At 42.6% G+C, this 23,627-nt stretch overlaps 1 protein-coding gene across 8 annotated transcripts in view; it reads right to left on the reverse strand.

The window, feature by feature from the left end:
• The window catches only part of CEP350 (centrosomal protein 350), a 108,413-nt gene that overhangs the window by 77,400 nt on the left and 7,386 nt on the right, over positions 1 to 23,627 (reverse strand). For 7 of the 8 annotated variants that reach the window (XM_075936824.1, XM_075936823.1, XM_075936825.1 and 4 more), the window contains exons 2-7: positions 21,029 to 21,114; positions 16,380 to 16,494; positions 15,671 to 15,803; positions 7,985 to 8,628; positions 4,462 to 4,575; positions 1,586 to 1,699 (exon numbers count right to left, since the gene is read on the reverse strand). In XM_075936824.1, the coding sequence (XP_075792939.1) occupies positions 1,586 to 1,699; positions 4,462 to 4,575; positions 7,985 to 8,628; positions 15,671 to 15,803; positions 16,380 to 16,431 (1,057 nt within the window). In that variant the 5' untranslated portion in view covers positions 16,432 to 16,494; positions 21,029 to 21,114. Of the gene's footprint in view, positions 1 to 1,585; positions 1,700 to 4,461; positions 4,576 to 7,984; positions 8,629 to 15,670; positions 15,804 to 16,379; positions 16,495 to 18,764; positions 18,815 to 21,028; positions 21,115 to 23,627 lie in introns of all 8 variants that reach the window. The other variant, XM_075936827.1, reaches the window with a different exon arrangement.

Raw genomic sequence — 23,627 nt, forward strand, 5'->3', positions numbered from 1 at the left:
CCCTGGTCTCCAGCAGATCAGGGAGAGGAAGCAAAGCGGCAGAACACGCGGCCAGCTGACAGCCCAGACGCGTCTGGGCTGTCAGCTGGCCGCGTGCTTCGCGGCTTTGCTCTGCTCTGCTCTGCTCCCCCTCCCCCTGGTCTGCAGACCAGGGGGAGGGGGAGCAGAGCGGAGCACGCGGCCAGCTGACAGCCCAGACGCGTCTGGGCTGTCAGCTGGCTGCGTGTTCCGCCGCTTTGCTCTGCTGTGCTCCCCCTCCCCCTGATCTGCAGACCAGGGGGACGGGGAGCAAAGCAGTGCAAAGCCAGGATAGCCACGGCGCGTCTGGGCTGTCCCGCTGCCCCCGTGCTCCGCGGCTTTGCTCCGGACGCCTGTGGTACAGCAGCTGGGGCGCTGCCGGTTGGTCCCGTAGCGCCGCTCTGGGCGCCACGGGACCAACCCAGCAGCACCCCAGCTGCTCTGCCCCAGGTGTCCCCAAGTCAGCAGCTGCTGAAAATGACCAGTGGCTGACTACAGGAAGCCCCTGCCCCGGGCTTCCTGGAATCAGCCGCTGATCAGTTTCAGCAGCAGCTGACTTGGGGATGCCTGGGGTTCTTAAGTTGAATCTGTATGTAAGTCAGAACTGGCATCCAGATTCAGCCACTGTTGAAACTGATCAGTTTCAGCAGCGGCTGAATCTGGACGCCAGTTCCAACTTACATACAGATTCAACTTAAGAACAAACCTACAGTCCCTATCTTGTACGTAACCCGGGGACTGCCTGTATAAAGATATGTATATGGACTATGCACCTGTATTTCAACACCTAGAAACACCTCAAGAACAAAGATTTTGACTGTGGAGGTGGTCCCAGGCTGGAAAGGAAGATCCAGATTCCCAGCCAGCATATGGAAGATTGGTGAATTGTTTATACCATCAGGATGAGACACTGCTTGATTCAAATCCTGTCAAGTTTATAGAACTTAGATTGCGATTCTGTTTTATTTCTTAGGTAATCTACTTTGATCTGTACACTTATTACTTATAATCACTTAAATCTATCTTTCTGTAGGTAATACATCTATTTTACATTTTTTACCTAAAACAGTGTGGTGTTTGAAGTGCAAAGGGAAATCTGCTCAGGAACAGGAGCTGGTGCATTCTCCTCTCCACACTGAGGGAGGAGCAGACTGGACTGGTAACTTACACTATTTAGGCTTCTGATTAGGACAAGATGGTATAGCTGTGAAGTCCTAAGGTGGGGAGCTGAGGGGAAACTGTCTGGAGTCTCTCTATTGTTAATGACTGACTGGCAAAAGCATTCATGGAACTCAGATGGGTGTGTCCCTGCCAGTAAATGTTCGAGAAAGAAGACACAGGCAGATGCGGAGGGCAAGAACAGTCCTGCTGGTTTCCAGCGCGCTGGTGAATGTTCTCAGACAACCCCTGTGAAATATATGCACAATCTGCTGTTGTTTTGAGTTGCACACAGCACTAGGAGAAAGGAAAATTTTGTAAACAGGGAAAAAAAAATCTAGTGGTGGATAACTAATCTCTGAACATACAGCTCTAGAAAGAAGCCTATGTCAAGAGTACTACTAGTCACCTGGCTTGGAATCTGGGCTTGATGACCGTGTCAGCTTTTGGACCTTGCGCACTGGTCTTGTTGCTTTCTTCTCCTTGTTTTTTTCAGGTGGTTTCTCTTTCCCTGTTGAATCCTCTGAAAAGCAGACATTGTGTGTGAACTGTTAGTTGACACCCCATGGGAAGGGGGTAAAAAACTTAGAAGCAAACTTGCTTCAGCATTTACCTTCATCAAGTGGGGGTTAAACAGAGAACTGCAGCATGACTGCTCTCTAGGTCATGCCCACTCCCTTACAGTATAACAGTTCCATCTATTACAGAAACAGCTAGGTAGCTAGCTCCTCCTACTCCAAGGCCCAGAGATGAGATTCCACAATGCATTGCTTAGGCTTATCTGTATAGCTTTGCCCAAACACTCTTGTATCAAACACTGTTCACATAAATACTAGAAAACTGCTAAGCCATAAATATGCACAGATAACAGCCATAACAGATCATTAGGAAGTTCGTTTTGGGTTTAAAAGTCATATTAATAGTTAGGCAGGTCTGAATTACTGTTGCTTTTTTGTTCTACTAAGTGACAAAGTTTAGCAAAGTGTATCTGAATGCGCTATATCTAGCTCCTTTCATTGTTCACCCTCCTCCTTTACATTATGCACGTTAGCATATTTAATCCTTGACTCCCAACCAATCTATTAAAATGTGACAGACTGAACAGCAGAGCATGGTACTTGCTGCAATAGTGCAGGCAGAATTTGCCACAAAATACACCAATGGACATGTCCACACTGCAGTTGAACATCCTCTACTTTACTGGCCTCTCTCAGTTAACTTGGACTCACTGGGCAAATATCTACACTGAAATTGTCAGCCATGGCTATTTGACTGCTGTGTAGATTCAGAATTGTTCTTCATCATTCAAGCTTTAATTAAAAAAAAAAAGACTTCAGCCTTAGCCTTTTTGGCTGCAACAAAAACATTCAAAAAGTAAACCAAATGTGAGCAAGTGCAATGTTACCAATGTGCTTGTATAAGCTAGGATAAAAGGTATTTTAAAATGCATTTAACTAAAGTGTTTTAAAAATCTTGTTTTAAAATTTTATTGTAAACAGGGCAATTTTTATTTTAAAATATGTTTAGCAGAGTGTAACCAATGGGGGAATGCAGAATCAACAATTCCACTGAGTAGGATTTGTGTTTCTATGATTACAATTAAAAAACAACCTCAATTTCTGAGAGAGATGTTCTTGAAAGTGCCACTGAATTTTCAGGTCTGTTGCTGGTTTCAGTACCAAGCTGCAAAAACAAAGTAGGTCTAGCTGACCCTACAGGACATAGTGAATATATATCTAAGTTAGATTATCTGTCAATGTGTTCACTTTTAATAGAACAATCTCAATATGTATTTACAGTACGTACCATGAATGACTATAGATTGTTACTTGGAATCGGCTATTTGAGATGATCTCTTCAACTGAAGGAGCAGGTTAATTAGTTACTCAGTTAACCTTTCACATCCCTACTTACCGGAAAAGCTTTTCCACTATTGCTCCTCTTCTCAATGATGGAACTTTCTGCTTCCCTTGAGCAGAGGGAGAAGTGTCCTAAGACTTCTCATGTATTAATAGCAGGTTTGATATAATTTACCTCTCATAATGGGAAATTTGAAAAATTAAATGAAAAATTGTTCCACTTCAAACTGCAATTTTTATGCCACCACAAAATAAAACAATAATTTGACTTATTTAAAAAATACCCTGTTCATTAAAAATGTTTTGCAGGGCGAAAGAAGTTTTTTTCAGACAGTTCAAATGCCTGTGGATAGAGTGCAGCAGAGTTTCTCAAAGTGAGAGGCATGGAATGTATTCTGGGTGAGAGAAGCTTTAGGGGGAAAAAGCACATTTTATGCTGCCCTCTGCCCTGCCTTCAGAGCTAGATGGCTGAAGAACAATGACTGCTGGCCAAGAGCACAGCACTGAAGGCAATACTGCAGCCAACAGCATCTAAGTTAAAATTTACATTACTATATATTTAAATTCATCAATACCTTTTTTTTAAATATTTATTGAGAGTTGCATGTTGATTTTTATGAGTATATTTACTCATTTGGCAGGGGGCATAAACCATTACAGACACAAAGAATGGGGATGTGCTCAAATATGTTTGAAAAACACTGATGTTCAGGATATATACTACAGTACAACTCCATTAGTCCGGCATCCAATGCTCCAGCACTCCTGATGATCTGGCACCATCGGGAACCTGGAAGTGCTCCGGGCAGCCGGACAATTGGAGCTGCTCTGCGCCCGGCTTCCCCATTCAGCCGCTGCTGAAACTGACCAGCAGCTGAATCGGGAAAGCCGGGGGCAGAGCAGCTGGGGTGCTGCCAGGTTGGTCCCGTAGCGCTGCCCCTCGGGGCTGTGGTACCAACCTGGCAGCACCCCAGCTGCTCTTGGGGACGCCTGGAACAGAGCAGCTGGGGTGCTGCCGGGTTGGTCCCGCAGTGCTGAGCAGCAGCGCTACGGGACCAACCCGGCAGCACCCCAGCTTCTCTGCCGCAGGCGTCCCCGATTCAGCCGCTGCTGAAACAGACCAGCAGCGGCTGAATCGGGACACCTGGGGCAGAGCCGGACTATCGGAAGGGGGGGCTATGAGGAGTCTGAGGGGGCATCCCCCTATCCCAGACCCCTCATAGCCCCCCCTTCCAATAGTCCAGCATATCTGATAATCCAGCACCCCCTGGGTTCTAAAGGTGCCGGATTATCGGAAGTTTACTGTATTAAGTAGCTCAACTTTTCATTTACCATAGATTTGTGTCAGCTTAAGTTGCATGAATAGCAACTATAACTGCTCTCAAAGAAGCTTGTGCATATTAATAAGCTCAGATCTGCTTCTCACCTGTTAATTGGAGTGCTATATCTCGATACAATTCCCTACTGATGTTGTGAAATTCCTCTTCATGCCACACCTTTCCATCAGGAGTGCGAATCTTTGTTTCAGCAGGATTGAACCCTATGATAAACAGAGATTTTGCAGATTTCTTTTAAAAACTTTAGGGGAAAAAATGTGTTAGTAGGTCTTGTCTATACTACATAGTTTTGTTGACATAACAGTGGAGGTATAGACTGAAATGTTCCTCCCACTGAAATAACTTCCCTGCTGTGCCAACATAATAAAACCACCTTAAGAGGTGTAGTGCTTAGGTCGGTATAGTGAGATCTACATAGACAGTGTGTTCCTTACATCGGGTATTAGGTGTTACTCTTTTCAATTTCACAGCTCCAAATTAACAAAAAAGCCAATTTCTGGTTCCTAAGCTGTGCTGCTATCCGGTCTTCATGCCAAGCCAGGTGCCATTCCTCTCCTAACTCGAGTTGCCACCTAGGCTCCCAGCTCACAATTGGGAGTCCTGCCATCCCCACCCTTCTGAATGCTGGCTCCCTGCCGGAAGCACAGCAGCTGCCCAGACAAGACTCCACTCTGGAGGTGAGATGTCCTGGGTAGCTGCCCACCCACTCCCAGTTTGGGATGGGAAGGCAAAACTCCTTGGAGGGCAGCTGGGCTCCCAGTGGGGACCTACATGAAGCTAAGAACCCTGGCTTTCGATTCCTCACATTGCCAGTTTGCAAATGGTAGAAGTGCTCCTGGTGAGGACACAAACCACAGACAGAAAGGAGGAAGTGTGGACACCAGCGATCATGATAATTAATGTGGTGGTTATAAGTTGACTTATCTTTGTAATACAGACATAGCCTTCGGCACCATATAAAATATCATTAGTTGCTAAGGTAAATTACATTATGAGAATGTACTATATCGCAAGCAGTTGATAAGCACTAGGTTAACAAGGAGCATTGCCAAAAGTACTGGTTAAAAGACAGGAAGTGCAAGGTTAAGCTTTTCACTTTCTGTTCATGTTGAAATATGAAGAAGATAAGCTATTTTTCTTAATTCCAGGCTCCCATAATTTAACTGGTTAAAACGATGGGAAACCATAGGTAGGAATGAATGGTCAGTTTTCAGAATGGAGAGAGGTAACTAGTGGTGTCCCGTAGGGGTCCATACTGTGACTAATCATATTCAATATATCCATAAATGTTCTGGAGAAAGGGGTAAACAGTGAGTTGGCAAAATTTGCAAATGATACTACACTGCTCAAGATAGTCAAGTCCAAAACAGACTGTGAAGAGATTCAAAAGGATCTCACAAAATTAGGTGACTGGGCGACAAAATGGAGATGAATTTTAATGTTGATAAATGCAAAAGAATGCATATTAGAAAACATAATCCCAACCATATATATAGTAAGAGGGGACTAAATTATCTGTTACTGCTCAAAGAGACAGATCTTGGAGTAATTGTGAATAGTTCTCTGAAAACATCCACTCAATGTGCAGCAGCAGTCAAAAACGCAAACAGAATGTTAGGAATCATTAAGAAAGGGTTAGAGAATAAGACAGAGTATCCTATTGCGTCTAGGTAAATCCATGGTACGCCCACATCTTGAATACTGTGTGCAGATGTGGTCACCTCATCTCAAAAAAAAAAGTTATCTTGGTATTGGAAATTTTTTTTAAAGCAATAAAAATGATTAGCGATATGGAACAGCTGTCACATGGAGAGGGGTTTAAAAGACTGGGGCTTTTCGCCTTGGAAAAGAAACAACTAAGAGTGGGATATAACAGAGGTCTATAAAATCATGACTAGTATTGAAAAAATGAATAAGGAAGAGTTGTTTACTCCTTCACATAACACAAGGACCAGGGGGTCACCAAATGAAATTAATAGGTAGCAGGTTGAAAACAAACAAAAGGAAGTGCTTCTTCATACAGTGCAGAGTCAACCTGTGGAACTCCATGTCATAGGATGCTGAGAAGTAAAGACTATAAAAGAGTTCAAGAAAGAAGTAGATAAATTCATGGAGGATAGGTCCATCAATGGCTATCAACGAGGATGGACAAGAATGGCATCCCTAGCCTCTATTTGCCAGAAACTGGGAATGGGCAACAGGGGATGGATTACTTGATGATTACCTGTTCTGTTCATTCCTTCCATACCTCTTCAATATCTCAATTTAGAGAGTAAAGACCAAGATTCATTTTTTGAGATTTCGGAGAAATGCATAAACTAATCAAAATGTTAGATTTCAAAGGCTCTATTGTGCACAAAGAGTACCTAGGCACCTAAAATTTTGGATTGAATTCCACACATTTATCGGAAGACTCATACTTTATTCCCTCACAAAAGTATCACTGAGTTTAAAGGGAAAACCAGACCCTAATTTCACAGGCAGGGTCCATTTCTAGTGTGTGTTCAACAAATTTAAAAGAAGTTCCATTTAAAAAGTTCTTGTGCACAAGACTGTATTTCTATTATAGTCAGAAACAGCTTTAAAAAAGCCTCATTCAATGAGTAAACAACTTTATAAATTGTACATAAAAATATAATACATTCATATAAATCTCAAGAAGCCTCATTCTGAATTATCTGAATGAATTCCCTGAACTCTGAAGGATATTTTCGTTAATCTTAATAATTGTACCTTTTGGGGTTTCTGCCTTTGTTTGTCTTTGAAAAAAAGTGTAAATTCTATTATGAAACAATGTTAGAACACACCCATTACTATTGTCTCCGAAATTGTGGGGGCCAGAAGTTAAGAACAATACTTTATTTTATTCTCTTTATATTTCAACAGGAATACAAAGGGTATGTCTACACTACGGGACAAGGTCAAATTAAGATACACAACTTCAGCTAAGTTAATTTCATTGCTGAAGTTGAAGTAGCGTAACTCAACTTTTGGAGCCGTCCACACTGCAGGAAGTCAAAGGGAGAACACTCTTCCTTTGACTTCCCTTACTCCTCATGGAAGCAGGACTACTGGCATCAACAGGAGCGGCCCTCTCAGTTTGAATGATGTCTTAACTAGACCCGCTCATTTGAACCCTGAAAGATTGACAGTGGCAACTTCGATCTTCTCTGTAGTGTAGAGAAGTGAAAAGCGTTTCCTGGCTTTCGCTTCAAACCTTTAAACTTTTAAAAATGCAGTTCATCTTTAACATACCTTTGACAAAGTGATTAGAACAATTTTTTTCTCAGAATATATAAATTACCAGACTCTGCTCAGGGCTACATGAAAATGCACCTAGAATGTTGGTAACCTGAGAGAGTAAGGATATAGTATGCTCTAATTTTCTGTCTTGATTGAGGAGAAAGTGCAGGAGAAATTATAATGTATGTAAAGCATATTAAAGATATACATTTAGATGGCATAATTTCTTGCCTATAATCAGATTTGATTCCTCCCCAGACAGAAAATACAAGCCAATTGCCATATTTTGACATGCTGCTCCACAAAAGCTCTCCCCTCTCTCTCTCCACCCCCTATATATAAATAACACAAGATAAAGGATGTACATACCTTTATATGTTGGAGCAGGGGGTGCAACTGCCACTTTTCTGACTTTTGGCGTCACTGCGTTCTCCACATTTGTTACCACTACAGGCTGCTCAGCATATCCAAAAAGTTGTACTTTGCTGCCTAAATCTTCTACATGCTCCCATTGTTTCCTAATCCGCTCCTTCAGCTTCTCCAATTTAGCATCATGAAATTTAGCATCATGCTGCCTCCGTTTTAAGATTTCCAGTTTGTGGGCACTGGAAGTACTAGTAGAAGAAGGGGAAGACTCTGCCAGCCTTATCCCTTTTAGTTCAGCATCCTGGGCTATGCTACTCAAAGGAGTTTTAGTGTTGTTCTCATCTCTTCTGGATCCACTAGTCTTTTCCTCTGATGTTGTAGGAGGTGCAGCTTTAAAAAGAGACTCGATGTTCTGCAAAGCATCTATGGCTGGTCGGTCATTCAAATATCTAACAACTGTGTCATCTGCTGCTGAAGAACGTGGGCTTTCAAAACCTCTGTTATGTAAGTCAAGTTCTTCCCGGACATATATCATATGGTTCAGTCCTCCATTTTTAGTGTGTGCTTCAGTACTGTCTAACCCAGACAGTAAACATTTCGCCTCCAATTGACTAGAGCTTTGGTAAGACGGCACACCATAAGTCTCTCTACCATAAAAGAAAGTCAACATTAGAAAAAAACAGTAGAAACAGCACAAAGTTTGAAAAAACTCCAGTGTCATTATTATCTATATCAGCGGTTCCCAACCCTTTCCAGATGCGGACCCATTTTGACAATTCAGGAAGACTTGGTAACCCAGGACAATTTTAAAAATGTGCGAATGGCTCCTTAAGAGCCACCTGGGGAGACACCTGGCGACCCTTTTGAAACATAATGGTGACCCATATTTGGGTCCTGACCCATACATAGGTTGGGAAATCTTGATCTATATGAATTATATAGTATAAACACCTGTGAGCTTCTTAAGTCAGAGAGAATCCTAGTCACTGTGTCAAAATCCTCCAAAGCACTTGTAACCTCCTCTCAGCTTGCTATCATCTGCAAACTTTGAAAGTATACTTTGTGTGCCATTATCTTAATCATTAATGAAGATATTGAACACAACGGACCCAGGACCAATCTGTATAGGACCCCACTGGCAGAGAACACCTCCCCTGGTCTAGAAAATTCTCTTGTTTGGGATCAGTCAGGTCCTGTCATTGCCAGAGCAGGGGGATTCAGCCTGTAACTTTCTTTGATATCTTTGGTATCTTGATGTTAACAGGCTTTTGGCTCTGTCTTACATGACCGTCTCATAAATAAACTAGGGAAATGCTCTCCCCGCTGTCGGCAGAGCCGCAGCTACACTTTACTTCCATTTTCGACACTGAGCCTAATCGGCACAGCGTCGGAACATGAGTATGCAAATGAAGCCTGGGATATTTAAACCCCAGGCTCATTTCCACTTCCAAAGTGCTTGATTTGCATCCCTCTCTTGGCAGAGGGAGGCAGTCTAGACACAGCCTATATGCCCTTCCAGCTTGATAACTACTCTCTGGGAATAGTTTTCCAATCAGTTATGCACCCTCCATCTAGGGTGCATTTCCCTAGTTTATTTATGAGAAGGTCATGTAAGACAGAGCCAAAAGCCTTGCTAACATCAAGATACCCCACATCTATCACTTCCCCCCAGCTATAAGGCATGTTACCCTATCAAAGAAAGTTACAGGCTGGATCCACCTGGTCTGGCAGTGACGGGACCTGACTGGTCCCAAACAAGAGAATTTTCCAGACTAGGGGAGGTGTTCCCTGCCATTGGCCCCAAGCCAGCTGGACCCCCCCCTCTCTCCCCCTCCCCAGCCAGGCTGTCCACCCTGCTGCCACCAGCCCAGGGTGCCATGGGCGTCCAGGGTTCTCCATCTCTACTCTGCGCTGATTAGGCCTCAATTGGAGTATTGTGTCCAGTTCTGGGCACCTCATTTCAGGAAAGATGTGGAGAAATTGGAGAGGGTCCAGAGAAGAGCAACAAGAATGATTAAAGGTCTAGAGAACATGACCTATGAAGGAAGGCTGAAGGAATTGGGTTTGTTTACTTTAGAAAAGAGAAGACTGGGGGGGGGAGGACATGATAGCCGTTTTCAGGTATCTAAAAGGGTGTCATAAGGAGGAGGGAAAAAACTTGTTCATCTTGGCCTCTGAGGATAGAACAAGAAGCAATGGGCTTAAACTGCAGCAAGGGAGGTTTAGGTTGGACATTAGGAAAAAGTTCCTAACTGACAGGGTAGTCAGACACTGGAATAAATTGCCCAGGGAGGTTGTGGAATCCCCATCTCTGGAGATATTTAAAAGTAGGTTAGAGAAATGTCTATCAGGGATGGTCTAGACGGTATTTGGTTCTGCCATGAGGGCAGGGGACTGGACTCGATGACCTCTCGAGGTCCCTTCCAGTCCTAGTATTCTATGATTCTATGATCCCCCAGCCCTGCACCGCTGTGGTTCACTGGCCCCGCACAGACTGCAGGCAGCCAGGTTTCTGCGGCTCCATGCTGCCACAGGCTTCTGTGGTTCTCCAGTCCCTAGTCCCATGCTGAGACAGGCAGCCAGGCTTCTTCAGCCCCCAACCCCATGCTGCTGCAGGCAACTGGGATTCTCCAGCCAATGGCCCTGCAGGCTTCTTCGGACCCAGACTCCATGTAGCCAAGGTTCCCTAGCCCCGCACTGCCAAAGGCTGCTGGGGTTCTCCGCCCCGTTCCCAACACTTTTGTGAGGCTCCAGTCCTGCTTCCCCCAGACAGGCTTCCTTCCTCCTAACCATTAGACTCCTGGGTTCTCTGGTCCAGGAGTATTTGTGGTCCTGCCGGATCATGGATGTGGCCAGACCTGAGTCCTGGTTTTCAGAGGTTCAACCTGTATTAGGTTGGTTTGATGCAATTTGTTCTTGACAAAATGCATGACTGTTACTTATCACTTTATTATCTTCTAGGTGTTTGCAAATTGAATATTTGCTCCAAAACTGAAATGAAGCTGACTGCCCTGGATTGTCCTTGTTCCCCTTTTTTCATAAATGGGCCAGTATAGCGTCATTTTCCAGTCCTCTAAAAATCTCTCCTGGCTTCCATGAATTTTTGAAGATTTGTTGATGGCTCATATCTCCTCAGCCAGCTTCTTGAGTATCTAGGATGTATGCGTGTTAGAGTAGAATTTATGTAAGGTTTACTGAGGTTATGGTGGTGAAGATGTGCCAATGCATGGCAGGACTGTTGAGGTGAAATGGTAGACTTTTTCATCTAGTCTACTAGGCTTAGTCCTTTGGCCAGTATGTTCAAGGGAGCTTTTTCAAGCCATGTGCATAACACTGCACACGGTATTCTCTATTTCTTTTTTCCCCTGTTAAATATAGGCTCTTAGTAATGTATATTACAAAAGTACACAGGACACTGACAATTGGCAATCAGTGCAAGCAATACAATCTGAATGCCCTGACTTGAATATGTGATCTTACAACCTTCACGAAGTAAAAAGCTAGTCTCTTCCATTTCATGTCAAGAAAAAATTATTCCAGATGGGGAACTAGCAACAGGAACAGTTTAATTGACAAAAGAAACCCCAGCCAAACTGACATGCCCCATTCTGCATCCTATGTAGCCAAGAAGTAAGAAAATCAATAGTTGGAAAGAGGAGTCTAAAGGCATAAAAGAAGTTTTATGTTTGCTTACATTTAGTTTCTACTGATATTTAGATAACAGTGGGGCTGGACCCATTATAAAAAATGGAATCTAGGTCAAATTACAGAGAACGAATATACACAAATATTGTAGGGGCAAAATTAGAAAGGCGAAGGTACAAAATGAGCTCAAACTAGCTAGACACAAAGGGTAACAAGAAAACATTCTACAAATATATTACAAAAAAGAGGAAGACCAAGGACAGGGCAGGCTCATTACTCAATGAAGAAAGAAAAACTGTAACAGAAAATATGGAAATGGGAGAGGTGCTTAACAACTTCTTTGTTTCAGTTTTCACCAAGAAGTTTGGTGATGATTGGATGCCTAGCATAATGAATGCTGGAGAAAAGGAAGTAGGCTCAGAAGTTAAAATAGGAAAAGAACAAGTTAAAAATTACTTAGAAAAGTTAGATGTCTGCAAGTCACCAAACCCTGATTAAATGCATCCTATAATACTTAAGGAGCTGACTGATGAGGTATCTGAGCCATTAGCTGAGATTCCAAAAGACTGGAAAAGGTAAATATAGTGCCCATCTATAAAAAGGGAAATAAGGACAACCAATGAAACTACAGACCAGTCAGCTTAACTTCTGTGCCAGGAAAGATAATGGAGAAAATAATAAAGGAATCCATTTACAAACATCGGGAAAACAATAAGATAAGGAACAGTCAGCATAGATTTGTAGAGACAAAACATGCCAAACCAATATGACAGCTTTCTTTGATAGGATAGCAAGCCTAGTGGATAAGAGGGAAACAGTATATGTGCAAACCCTAGATTTTAGTAAACCATTTGATACAGTTTTGTACGGTCTTCTTATGAATAAATCAATGAAAGACTAGTAGACAAGGCTACTATACGGTGGGTGCATAACTAGATGGATAATTACAGTAATTACTCATTTAACACGTGCCCACTTTACACATTTTTGCAATAGCACATTTTTTTTAGGGAATGTTTTTCGAATAACACGACCGTCCCCGAAATAACATGAAAATAATCAAGTGGCGGACTACTTCACACTGCAGTGTAAGTTGTGAAAACAGTGGTAATACGCATGAGCGGATGAATACACGTGGTCACACTACTCCTCCACTCACGTGTTTATCTTTGTGTTTTAACAAACCATGGTGACTTGTGTTGCTAGATATCTTGTGTTGCTAGATATCTAATGTTGATGTTGACAACCCAGCACTAACAAAAAATTGACTTTGCTACCACCGCCTAAAATGCAACCCCCACCTTTAACATTATTTTTAATGGGAAAATTGACCCCACATAGCACGTTTTCGCTTAGCACAAACATTTTCAGAAACACATCTATAGTGTTAAATGAGGAATTACTGTACTCTCAGAGAGTAGTTTATCAATGGTTCACAGTCATGCATAACAAGTGGGGTACCTCAGAGATCAATTTTGGGACCGGTTCTGTTCAATATCTTCATCAAAACAAACAGGAGGATTGGTCCAAAAGAAATCTGATGAGGTTCAACAAGGAGTCCTGCACTTGGAACAGAAAAATCCCAAGCACTGTTACAGGGTGGGGACTAAATGGCTAGGCAGCCGTTCAGCAGAAAAAGACCCGGGATTACAGTGGATGAGAAGCTGGATATGGGTCAGTGTGCCTTTGTAGCGAAGAAGGCTAACGGCATATTAGGCTGCATTAGGAGCAGCACTGCCAGCAGATCTAGAGAAGTGCTTATTTCCCTTTATTTGGCACTGGTGAAGTCACATCTAGAATACGGTGCCCAATTCGGGGGCCCCCCATTACAGAAAGGATGTGGACGCATTGGAGAGGGTCCAGCGGAGGGCAACCAAAATGATTAGGGGCTGGAGCACATGACTTACAAGGAGAGGCTGAGGGATTTGGGCTTATTTAGTCTACAGAAGAGAAGAGTAAGGGGGGATTTGATAGCAGCCTTTAACTACCTCAAGAAGAGTTCCAAAGAGGATGGGAAGAGGCTGTTCTCAGTGGTGACAGATGACAGAGCGAGAAGCAATGGTCTCAAGTTGCAGTGGGGCAGGTCTAGGTTGGATATTAGGAAAAACTGTTTTACTAGGAAGGTGGTGAAGCACTGGAATGGGTTACCAAGGGAGGTGGTGGAATCTCCATCCCTACTGGTTTTTAAGTCCTGGCTTGACAAAGCCCTGGCTTGGATGATTTAGTTGGGGTTGGTCCTGCTTTGGGCAAAGGGTTGGACTCAATTACCTCCCGAGGTCTCTTCCAACCCTATGATTCTATTAATGATTTAGATAATGGCATAGAGAGTATGCTTATAAAGTTTGCGGATGATACCAAGGTGGGAGGGGTTGAAAGTGCTTTGGAGGATAGGATTAAAATTCAAAATGATCTGGACAAACTGGAGAAATGGTCTGAGGTAAACAAGATGAAATTCAACAAAGGACAAATGCAAAGTACTCCACCTAGGAAGGAACAATCAGTTTCACACATACAAAATGGGAAGTGACTGTCTAGGAAGGAGTACTAGAGAAAGAGATCTAGGGGTCACAATGAACAAGCTAAATATGAGTCAACAGTGTGAAATTGTTGAAAAAAAGCTAACATGGCAAGAAGTGACTAAGAACATAAGAACGGCCATATTAGGTCAAACCAAATGTCCGTCTAGCCCAGTATGCTGTCTTCTAACAGTGGCCAGTGCCAGGTGCCCAAGAGGGAATGAACAGAACAGGTGATCCATTCTTGTCATCCATTCCCAGCATGAACAAATAAACAATGGCAAACAATCTAAGAACACCATCCCTAACCATTCTGGCTAATAGCCATTGATGGACCTAACCTCCATGAATTAATCTGACTCTTTTTAAATTCTGTTATAGTTTTGGGATTTGTAACTGTGACAAACTGAGGTTTTTATTCCCCTTATTATGTAGTATGTGAGTTCTACTGTCCTATAGTAACCCCATGTGCATGCGTGCCTCTATTTCCCAGGGTACTGTACCAATACATAGGTGATGAAGGGAATTTCAGGTGTGATTCTCACTGAAGAAACTACCCAGCCTCCTGCACATACAAAATGGCTGATACCCTTCATAATCTGAGCAACGGAGGGGGAGAGGAGGGCATCCAGGTAACATCTTTTGCTCGGGAAGCAAGACAAAAGCCAGAGGAGGGGCCGGGCAGGGGGCTAGGACAAGGCTGCTAGGCATGTGAGTTAATCTCGGTTGGCTTGTGGCACAGGAAAAGAGACAGGCCCTAGCTCTGGGCCCCCTCTCCCAAAGATGGATTGTACTGACTGTTCCTGTTTCCTGTGCTGACAAGTCTGTTTTACGCTGTGTATCTGTCAACTAATAAATCTTCTGTTCTACCGGCTGGCTGAGAGCAATATCTGACTGTGGATGGGGTGCAGGGCCTGAGACGCCACACACGTTGGTGACAGCAACATCCTCTGACCAAGAGTTCCTCAGATTGACTGCACTGTGTAAAGAAATACTTCCTTTTGTTTGTTTTACATCAGCTACCTATTAATAGCATTTGGTGAGCCCTAATTCTTGTGTTACGGGAAGTAGTAAATAGCACTTCCTTATCTACTTCCTCTGTGCCAGTCATGATTTTGTAGATCTCAATCATATTACCCCTGAGACATCTCTTTTCTAAGCTGAGAAGACTAATAATGATTAGGGCTAGAATTTTCAGAATAGCTTAAGAGGCTTGAGTGCCCAACTCACTTAGACCTCTTTAGAAATCCCAATTATCTAGCTCTCAGATCTTTAAAAGCAAATGTACTGCCTCACTACTAAGAATGACATGCTTGGATTTAGTAGAAATGAGTAGAATTACAGCACATTACTATAGGTGATTAGCAGAAGCAGGAGAAGAACAAGAATTCATTTTCAGCAACAAATACAACACTTCAGTGATATTCTAAATATGGGGGGGGGGGTGTGGATTATCACTGAAGTTAAAAATGTAAGAGACCTATTGGATCATTGTGTCCATCTTCCTGCAAATGGATGTTGCACTAACCTATATGAAGCCAATGGTTCACGAAATTCCACACGGCTACTCTTTTTCACATTGCTCTCCAGAGTTGTGGCTTGAAGAGGACTGCGGGAGGACTTCTCTTTGCGTGACTTGTTTTGGCTGGAAGACCTGGAGGCTGAAGCAAAAACCAAAGAATCCTCTAGGTACCTACCATCTGCAGGAAGAGAAGGCTCATAGGGCTGAGTGGTTTGGAAAGCAGCTCTCCTTGGATTCCATTAGTGCTCAAGAATAGCACTTAAGTTATCACCTTCTCTTCACCAATAAGTTGCTTAAGCTACCAGGAGTAAGTGGTAAACACTCAAGCAAATCATTGCACTAGTTCACTCTAAAATGCAATATTTTAAGGACATTTATCCTTGAAAGCCAGTGTCATGAAACTATTAAAATAAGTTAACTAGTTAAATGTTTGAAACTCTGCTGGTCACTCCAATGTAATACTACTGTTTTCTGTTTATGAAAAGCACAAATTGAGCAAAGCACCTTTCTAGTGAGATTCAAATACTATCACCAGATAGGCACCTTTTTCCCCATCAAGACAATGTATTCACGAGAAGGTGAAACATTAATCCAACTTTTTCTCAAGTTCATGAAAGAAAACTGGGAAAATAATATTAAAAATAAAAAAGGTGGTATTCAAAAAGACTTATTCATACCTTGTCATATATAATGAAATCTTTTAAGTAATACACACCTTTCCTACTTATTTTCCTGGTAGCACTGGCTGTGGGCTTCTTGGCATCCATGACAGAATCAAATACCACTGCGAAAGTAGGTGTTATCTCCAGTTTGTTCTCAATATGACACAACTAGAATTTCAAAACACAAAACAATATTTAGATGCATTTCATGAATGATGAGGATACAACTTTTTTTAAAAGTACAAAACTCCTCTCACTTTCACAGTATGAAACAATCTCAGTCAAGAACAGCTTTAAAATTCTGGTAGTATAAACTTCTATAATCTTGTGACCAGAAACATTAGTATAAAAAGAGATTATCCACATTAAGTTCTGTCGACTAAATCAGTTTCCATTAATGGGTCTTTTGCCAACAACAGAATAACACAAAATGCCAAAGGTCTTAACACTTAGCCTCACTGAAACATAACCACTAAGAAAGAAAATATATCATTTTGTATAATGCTGTGCTCTAAACGGAACATGAAATAGGATTTAACATATAAAACTACATCACTTCTCTTAGCTATTCAAAATTAGAGGGATGGTGGACATACAGAGAAATTCCCTAAACTGCCAAATACTTGATTTTACTGTACCCAGTTTATAGACAATGTAGCACTGCATCCTAAGTATATAGGTTTAAGTTCCACATCACGGTAGCATTCCATGATTGGTGCAGTACATACCAAACTACGAAACACTTGTAATATTGCTTCAACAGCCCTAGTCTGTGAATATCAGTACAGGCAGTCCCTGACTTACGCAGATCCGACTTATGTTGGATCCGCACTTACGAACGGGGCTTTTCTCGTCCCGGAGCTTGCGGGCGGCGGGACTGCCCAGAGCGCAGCGGTCCCACCACCGCATCCTCCGGGGCGAGAAAAGCTGCTCTGGGTCTCCCTGGTATGCTGGGGGGGGGACTCCCCAGCACAGCAGGGAGACCCGAGCAAAGCCGCACAGGCGGCGGGACCCTGCTGCCCGTGCGGCTTTGCTCCTTTGCCCCGGAGCAAAGCCGCACAGGCGGCGGGGTCCCCCGCCTCTGCGGCTTTGCTCCTGTCTCCCTGCTGTGCTGGGGGGGACCCCAGCTGTTCTGTCCCAGGAGTCCAGATTCAGCCGCTGTTGAAACTGATCAGCGGCTGATTCCAGGAAGCCGGGGGCAAAGCAACTCTGCCTAGGGCTTTCTGTAATCAGCTGCTGATCAGTTTCAGCAGCAGCTGAATCTGGAGCCAGTTCCGACTTACAAACAAATTCAACTTAAGAACAAACCTATAGTCCCTATCTTGTACGTAACCCGGGGACTGCCTGTATGTAAGAGGCGGCCAGCTAGTTCCTTTAAAACAGGGATGGGAGAACCTAAGACCTGAGGGCTGGATGCAGCCCCCAGCTTGCCTGGATCCGGCCCCTGGGGCTCAGGGCTCTTCCGCAGCATTGGGAAGCCCACGCTGGCGCTCCAGCTTGACACCCACCTCCTGCAGGGCTGGAGCACAAAGAATTTGCCCCAACCCAAAAAAGGTTCTCTATCCCTGCTTTAAAATGATGAATATAGGTATCTCACTTTACAGCTCACACCTGCAGAGAACTCGGAGATTTTCAAATATACCTAGTGACTTTGAGTACTCAACTTTAACACTGAAAAGAGGTCTGGATTTTCAGAAGACAAGCATTCAGTACTGACAACTAGTATCTTTTAAAGTGCCAAAATTGGACATCCAAAATCTCTAGTTACTTTCGGGGGAAAAAAATCTTGGCCTTGATATTTACTAACTCTAAGGTTTTCAGGAGTAAGATTTTTTTTTATAATATTCAGCTTGGTGAAAGCTAACATGTACTTTGGCCATTACTTACAGTGCTACCAGTTGGTAGATTATGTGCTTATGAAAATTCTGTAGGGAATGGAGGACTGTCTTTTTGTTCTGTGTTACTACAGTGCCTAACACAAAGGGGTCCTAGCCGATGACTAGGATTCCTAGGCACTATGATAATACAAATAAACAAAGAAATATTCAATATTAGTTAAAAGCTTCAATGTAAAGGTATCACAAGATTCTGTTAACATTTACATTTTTATGCCATAACTAAAAAGAAACTACAAAACAAAATTAAAATTACCCATACTTTCTTAATACCATTCTGATTGATACAAATACTACTACTAATTGATAACTGTGTTGTTTGACTACTATAAAACAGACTGATTTTTCATTTTCTTTGGTACTGAGCTTTTTGTAGCACTAAATTACTTTGAGAACTGCTGTCCAAAGCAATGAGAACATCTATCTTCTTCATTCCCCCAAACCACATATCCTATTTTTACTTCTCTAACAGACTATGGTCAAATAATGCATTCAATAAAACTGCAGTGGCCATTAACTGATTTCAGTCTAGAAAAAAACAACACTTAAAATAGCCTTAGTTTGAGAAAAATTATCCTGTGCTGTGGTTAGATCTCACAAAAAAAAAAAAAAAATTAAAACCAATTCCTTTTAATGAATTCATCCCAAACTATGAAACTCCAATATGAGGGGTGATCATCAGACAGCATCATTATACAGAGCAATGTAATATCAGGATTTTCTTTACAAACTATATTTTCAACCAAAAAAAAAAAAGTTAGTAAGAGTCGTGTAAGTTTGAATTTCTTACTATATCTAAAGCCAAAATGCCTACATATTCTATAGCAAATTCATTAGCAATGTGACCACACAAATATTTATGAGATTTTCCTTTATATCTCATGCTCTTGAAATGTTATATATATACACACACATATATACACACACAAATATATAAATACACACATACAGATATGATCTCTCACACATATGTGTGTATATAAACAGGTTATGAATGTATTGTCAACAGAAGCACCCACCCACTTAGACTGTAGGTTGTCAGCTTGTTATTCTCGAGTACCAATTTATTTGTGTAAGCTTCACAGGTTACATATAGCCAAGATTTCCAAAGAATGGGTGATAGCTAACTTTAAAAAAGAAGTAACGCTTATAAACCTATCTTCATAAACCTAGTAATATACCCAAAATGATTGAAATAGTATTTAGGTACTATCTTTTTCCTTAAAGCAGAATATTTTGATATGCACTTTTTTTAAAGTCATCTGTAAGTGTTGCTAAAGGTAATTATATGTTACAGTGGCGCACAGAAGCCCCAATCAGGATCAGGACCACATTGTGCCAGGAACAACCAACCAACCAACTACATCCGGTCCCTGCCCTGAATGGCTACTGATCAAATTTAAAACAAGTTGTAACAACATGATAAAAGAGAAGAGAGGATTTGAAAATAGAAATAGGACACATCTGCTGAGAAATAATACCTCCACAAAACACGTGTAAAATCCGTGAAACCCTGCAATAATATTTCCTTAATTATAAGTCTATAAACTCTAACAAGACACTCACAAGATCTTCCTAGGAGACAATCATAGTCAATTACAATGAGGTCTATATGTTTCTTATAGGTCAAGTATGCTTGCTATCTACTATAGCAGAGGTTCTCAAGTTGTCATAGTGTGGACCACATCTTAACCAAAATCTTATCATGGACAGCCTGCACTCATGTTTGTGATCACACATCTTCCATATGACAATTGAAGTAATTGCTTACATGAAAAAGTAATACTAGAAAATATCAATTTAACTGTTTTAACTTAATGTTTTGTCTTTTCTTGACAAAAGCTTGCAATGAAGAGCTTGAACATTTATAGAAGCATCTGAAAACAATGAAATGCTGTCAGCACCAAGTGATCTAACAGCTCTCTGCACCAAGTTATCTAACAGGCTATCTTCACAATTGTCTGGGACAGGGATCTGCAACCTATGGCTCAGTATGGAACCAAATATGGTTATTTGGTCATTTCCAAAATACATGCAACTTTTTAAATTAAAATGAAAAATTCAAAATTTTAAAAACATGTAAATACTCATGTAGCATGAATGTGCGCATGAATCTGAATTTGACCAGTTATGATGTAAACATCAAAGAAACGTGCAAAAAGTTGAAGCAGCAGATGTCCCAGTAAATAAAGTCTGTGAGTATGTTTCATTTATGCTATTATTAATCATGTCAATTATCAATAATATTAAGTTGTATATTTTCAGTCATGCAAATGGGCATTCTTATTGTTGACCACACTTGCTCTGAATTTTGATGAAGTTTGGCTCTGGTTTGAAAAGGTTGCCAACCCCTGATTGTCTGGGAACTGCTGTTTCACAAAAAAGCAAGCTGAACAAAATGGTTTAAATCAGTGGTCCCCAACACGGTGCCATTTGTGTGCGCCCGCCAAGTGCTCGGGGCTGGCCTGGCCCCGGGCACGTGGCGCATGCATGGTGCCGGAGCCGGCCCGGGCGCATGGTGAGCACTGGCCCCGGGAACGTCGCGAATTAGCCACCTGCGCTCTGGGTGCTCAGTGCTTGGGGGGCCGGCCCCGGGCGCGCGGCACTTGGAAGGGGGTGCCGGCCCCGCAGCTATGGGGGGAGCCCCACCCCGGGCGCCCAAGTGTCCCCACCCTCTGGCGCCTGGCAGCCTCAGGTGGTTGGGGACCACTGGTTTAAATGTATCTACAAAATACAGTACAAAATATTATACAATCCAGGCTAAAGCCACTTCTAAAGAGAAGCAATACAACAAAGCAAATCCATACCTCTGACGGAATCCCTGTTCTGAGTGTCTCGTGGGTTTTGTAAAGGCACCTCCTTTGATTTGATGCTCCACATCCTGTCAGTTTACCTACAAACAGAAACATTCGCTGAAGGACCAAAGTATACAAAATAAGAGTGAACAATGATATCTGTTGACCAAAGAATAACAAAGTTGTTATTACATATTGTCATTATTCACATCACCAGTTGGATCAGACAGGCAACAATGAGTGACAAAAAAGGTGACTGTAATTCTCTTGAAGAACAAGAATGAACTACTAATGACAATTGGAGACACCATGAATAAGAATGTTTACAAAGGAGGCTGAAGGTAACCAGAGATAAAAATCCAGGAAAGTATGAACTCTACAAGTACTCTGAAGGCCTCTAGCTCTAAGGGTATGTCTACACTACAGCATTATTTCGAAATATCTTATTTTGAAATAGTTAATTCGAAATAAGTTATTTCGAAATAACGTGTCTACACACAAAATGCATTTCAAAATAGCGTTTTGCTATTCTGAAATAGTGCGTCCACATTGAGTGGACGCTGAATCGCATTTAAGGACGGCCGTAACCAAGTCCAGCAGGGCATCAGGTCAAGAATTACTTTGTACAGCTGCTGCCTGAGGCTATCTGAGGCCTGTGCTTAAAGGGACCCCCCCCCCCCCCCCCCCCCTCCCCCCCCCCGGATAGCCGGTTCTCAGCTTTCCCTGCTTGCTTGCCTACCTTGATGAGGGACAGCAAAGCATTTTGTCTCTGCATGCTCTGGTTGCCCTCACTTGGGACACCACAGCACTCTGCAACATGGATCCAGACCTGCTCCTCGGCACTCTGGTGCTTCTCGTGGACACGTTGCTGCGAGCCTGGCTGCACTTTCTGCAGGCTGCCATCTGGGAGGTCCATCAGGGGGCTGTCAGTATCCAGGGGGCCCTGCGAGAGAGCTTCCACCCTGAGGAGCACTAAGAGCCTCCCTGGTCTGCCCCACTGGAGCCTTGTGCCTCATTCCTCCCTCACGTCCTTCCACTTATCCCTCCCTAGTCCCCTTTCCTGATGTCAAATAAAATACATGTATTTTCATGAACACAAACTCTCTTTATTTAACAAAAGTGGAGGGGAATGAAACTGTGGTGAAACTAGGGAAAGGAGGCGGGATAGGGAAGAAAAGAGGGTGGGAGTGGGGAGGGGAAACCTGGGAGGAGGGAGCTGGAAGGGGGAAGCAAGGGAAGGGGAAGCTCAGGACTCAGGGTTGGGGGGGGAGGGTCTCGCCGGACCAACTTAATTATCATGCAAACCTGCTCCTAGGTTTGCATGTGGCCTTTGGTGGCCAGGCTGGTAGCTATCCTGCCATACATGGCCACATTCCTCCGTCTAGTGCGGAGATCATGGATGTTGGGGGCATCCTCCCCAAACCTGAATAAGGTCCGTGATCTCCACCCTGGACCAGGAAGGCGCCCGCCTTCTTCGGGCCCTGGCGGGCTACTGGGAGCTGGCAGACTGCTCCTGGGGAGCGGCGGAGGGCTGGCTGCCAGTGGCTTGCTGGCTCATGTTTTGGAGCAACTGGGTCAGGGCAGTGACTGTTGGCTCTGGGCTGGCAAGCTTGGAGCTGGCACAGGCACTGTGGCCAAACTGAACCCCTTTAAGGGCTCTGGAGAGAGGGGTGTTCTTGGTTGAGGCTGGAGTGGCTACAAGGGCACCCTGGGAAGGCTGGAGGCCCCCTATTTCGATATAAATGTCTACACAGCACTTATTTTGAAATAGCTATTTCGAATTTGGCATTATTCCTCGTGGAATGAGGTTTACCAAATTCGAAATAAGCGCTCCGCTATTTTGAATTAATTTCAAAATAGCGGTTTGGCTGTGTAGACACTAGTAAAGTTATTTCAAAATAACAACTTATTTTGAAAAAACTTTGCTGTGTAGACATACCCTAACATAAATTTAAATACAGAAAGACAGAGGACCTGTCAGACTTTGGCAACAAGTGTTCCATTTAGTTTGCAGAAATGATAAGATGAACCAATAGTGTGCTAACAAATACCAAAATCTACTTGGTGCACTTTATCAGGTGCACAAGCAAATCCACGATATTCACATGTAAACATAATGAAACTGCTCCATTCTAGCCATGTGGGCATGCAATCAAGTATTCACATATAAATGTCAATAACCACAGGAGTAAAATAGATACATGCTTCCACACATACAAACTTACTGAAAATCAAGTCAGTATAGGCTAAGTGAGAATGTGACTGGCTCCCCTGTAGGTCAATATCTTAAGCTGTTATAACTCATGACAAACAAAAATTCCTTCATAATTTTGATCAAATATTTATCCTAGAAAGTTAGGTGACAGACTGAAAGAGTAGGTATAAAAGGAAGGAAAGAACACTCATCAGAAAAGTATGAGGATAACAAAAAAAAAAAAAAAATCTGAGGTAAAACCCTCTGTTCAACTTTGATGAGCATATATTTCAAGAAGCCCATTTAAAGGGTCATCACCTATTTAGTTATAAACCTGTTAATATTGCATCAATTAATTTAAAATCCTATATTATTGTGCTGCTATTAAAGAGATGTGTAATTTAAATTCTTCAAGTC

The sequence above is a fragment of the Pelodiscus sinensis genome, chromosome 9 (genome assembly GCF_049634645.1).
Source record: "Pelodiscus sinensis isolate JC-2024 chromosome 9, ASM4963464v1, whole genome shotgun sequence".
NCBI lineage: Eukaryota > Metazoa > Chordata > Testudines > Trionychidae > Pelodiscus > Pelodiscus sinensis.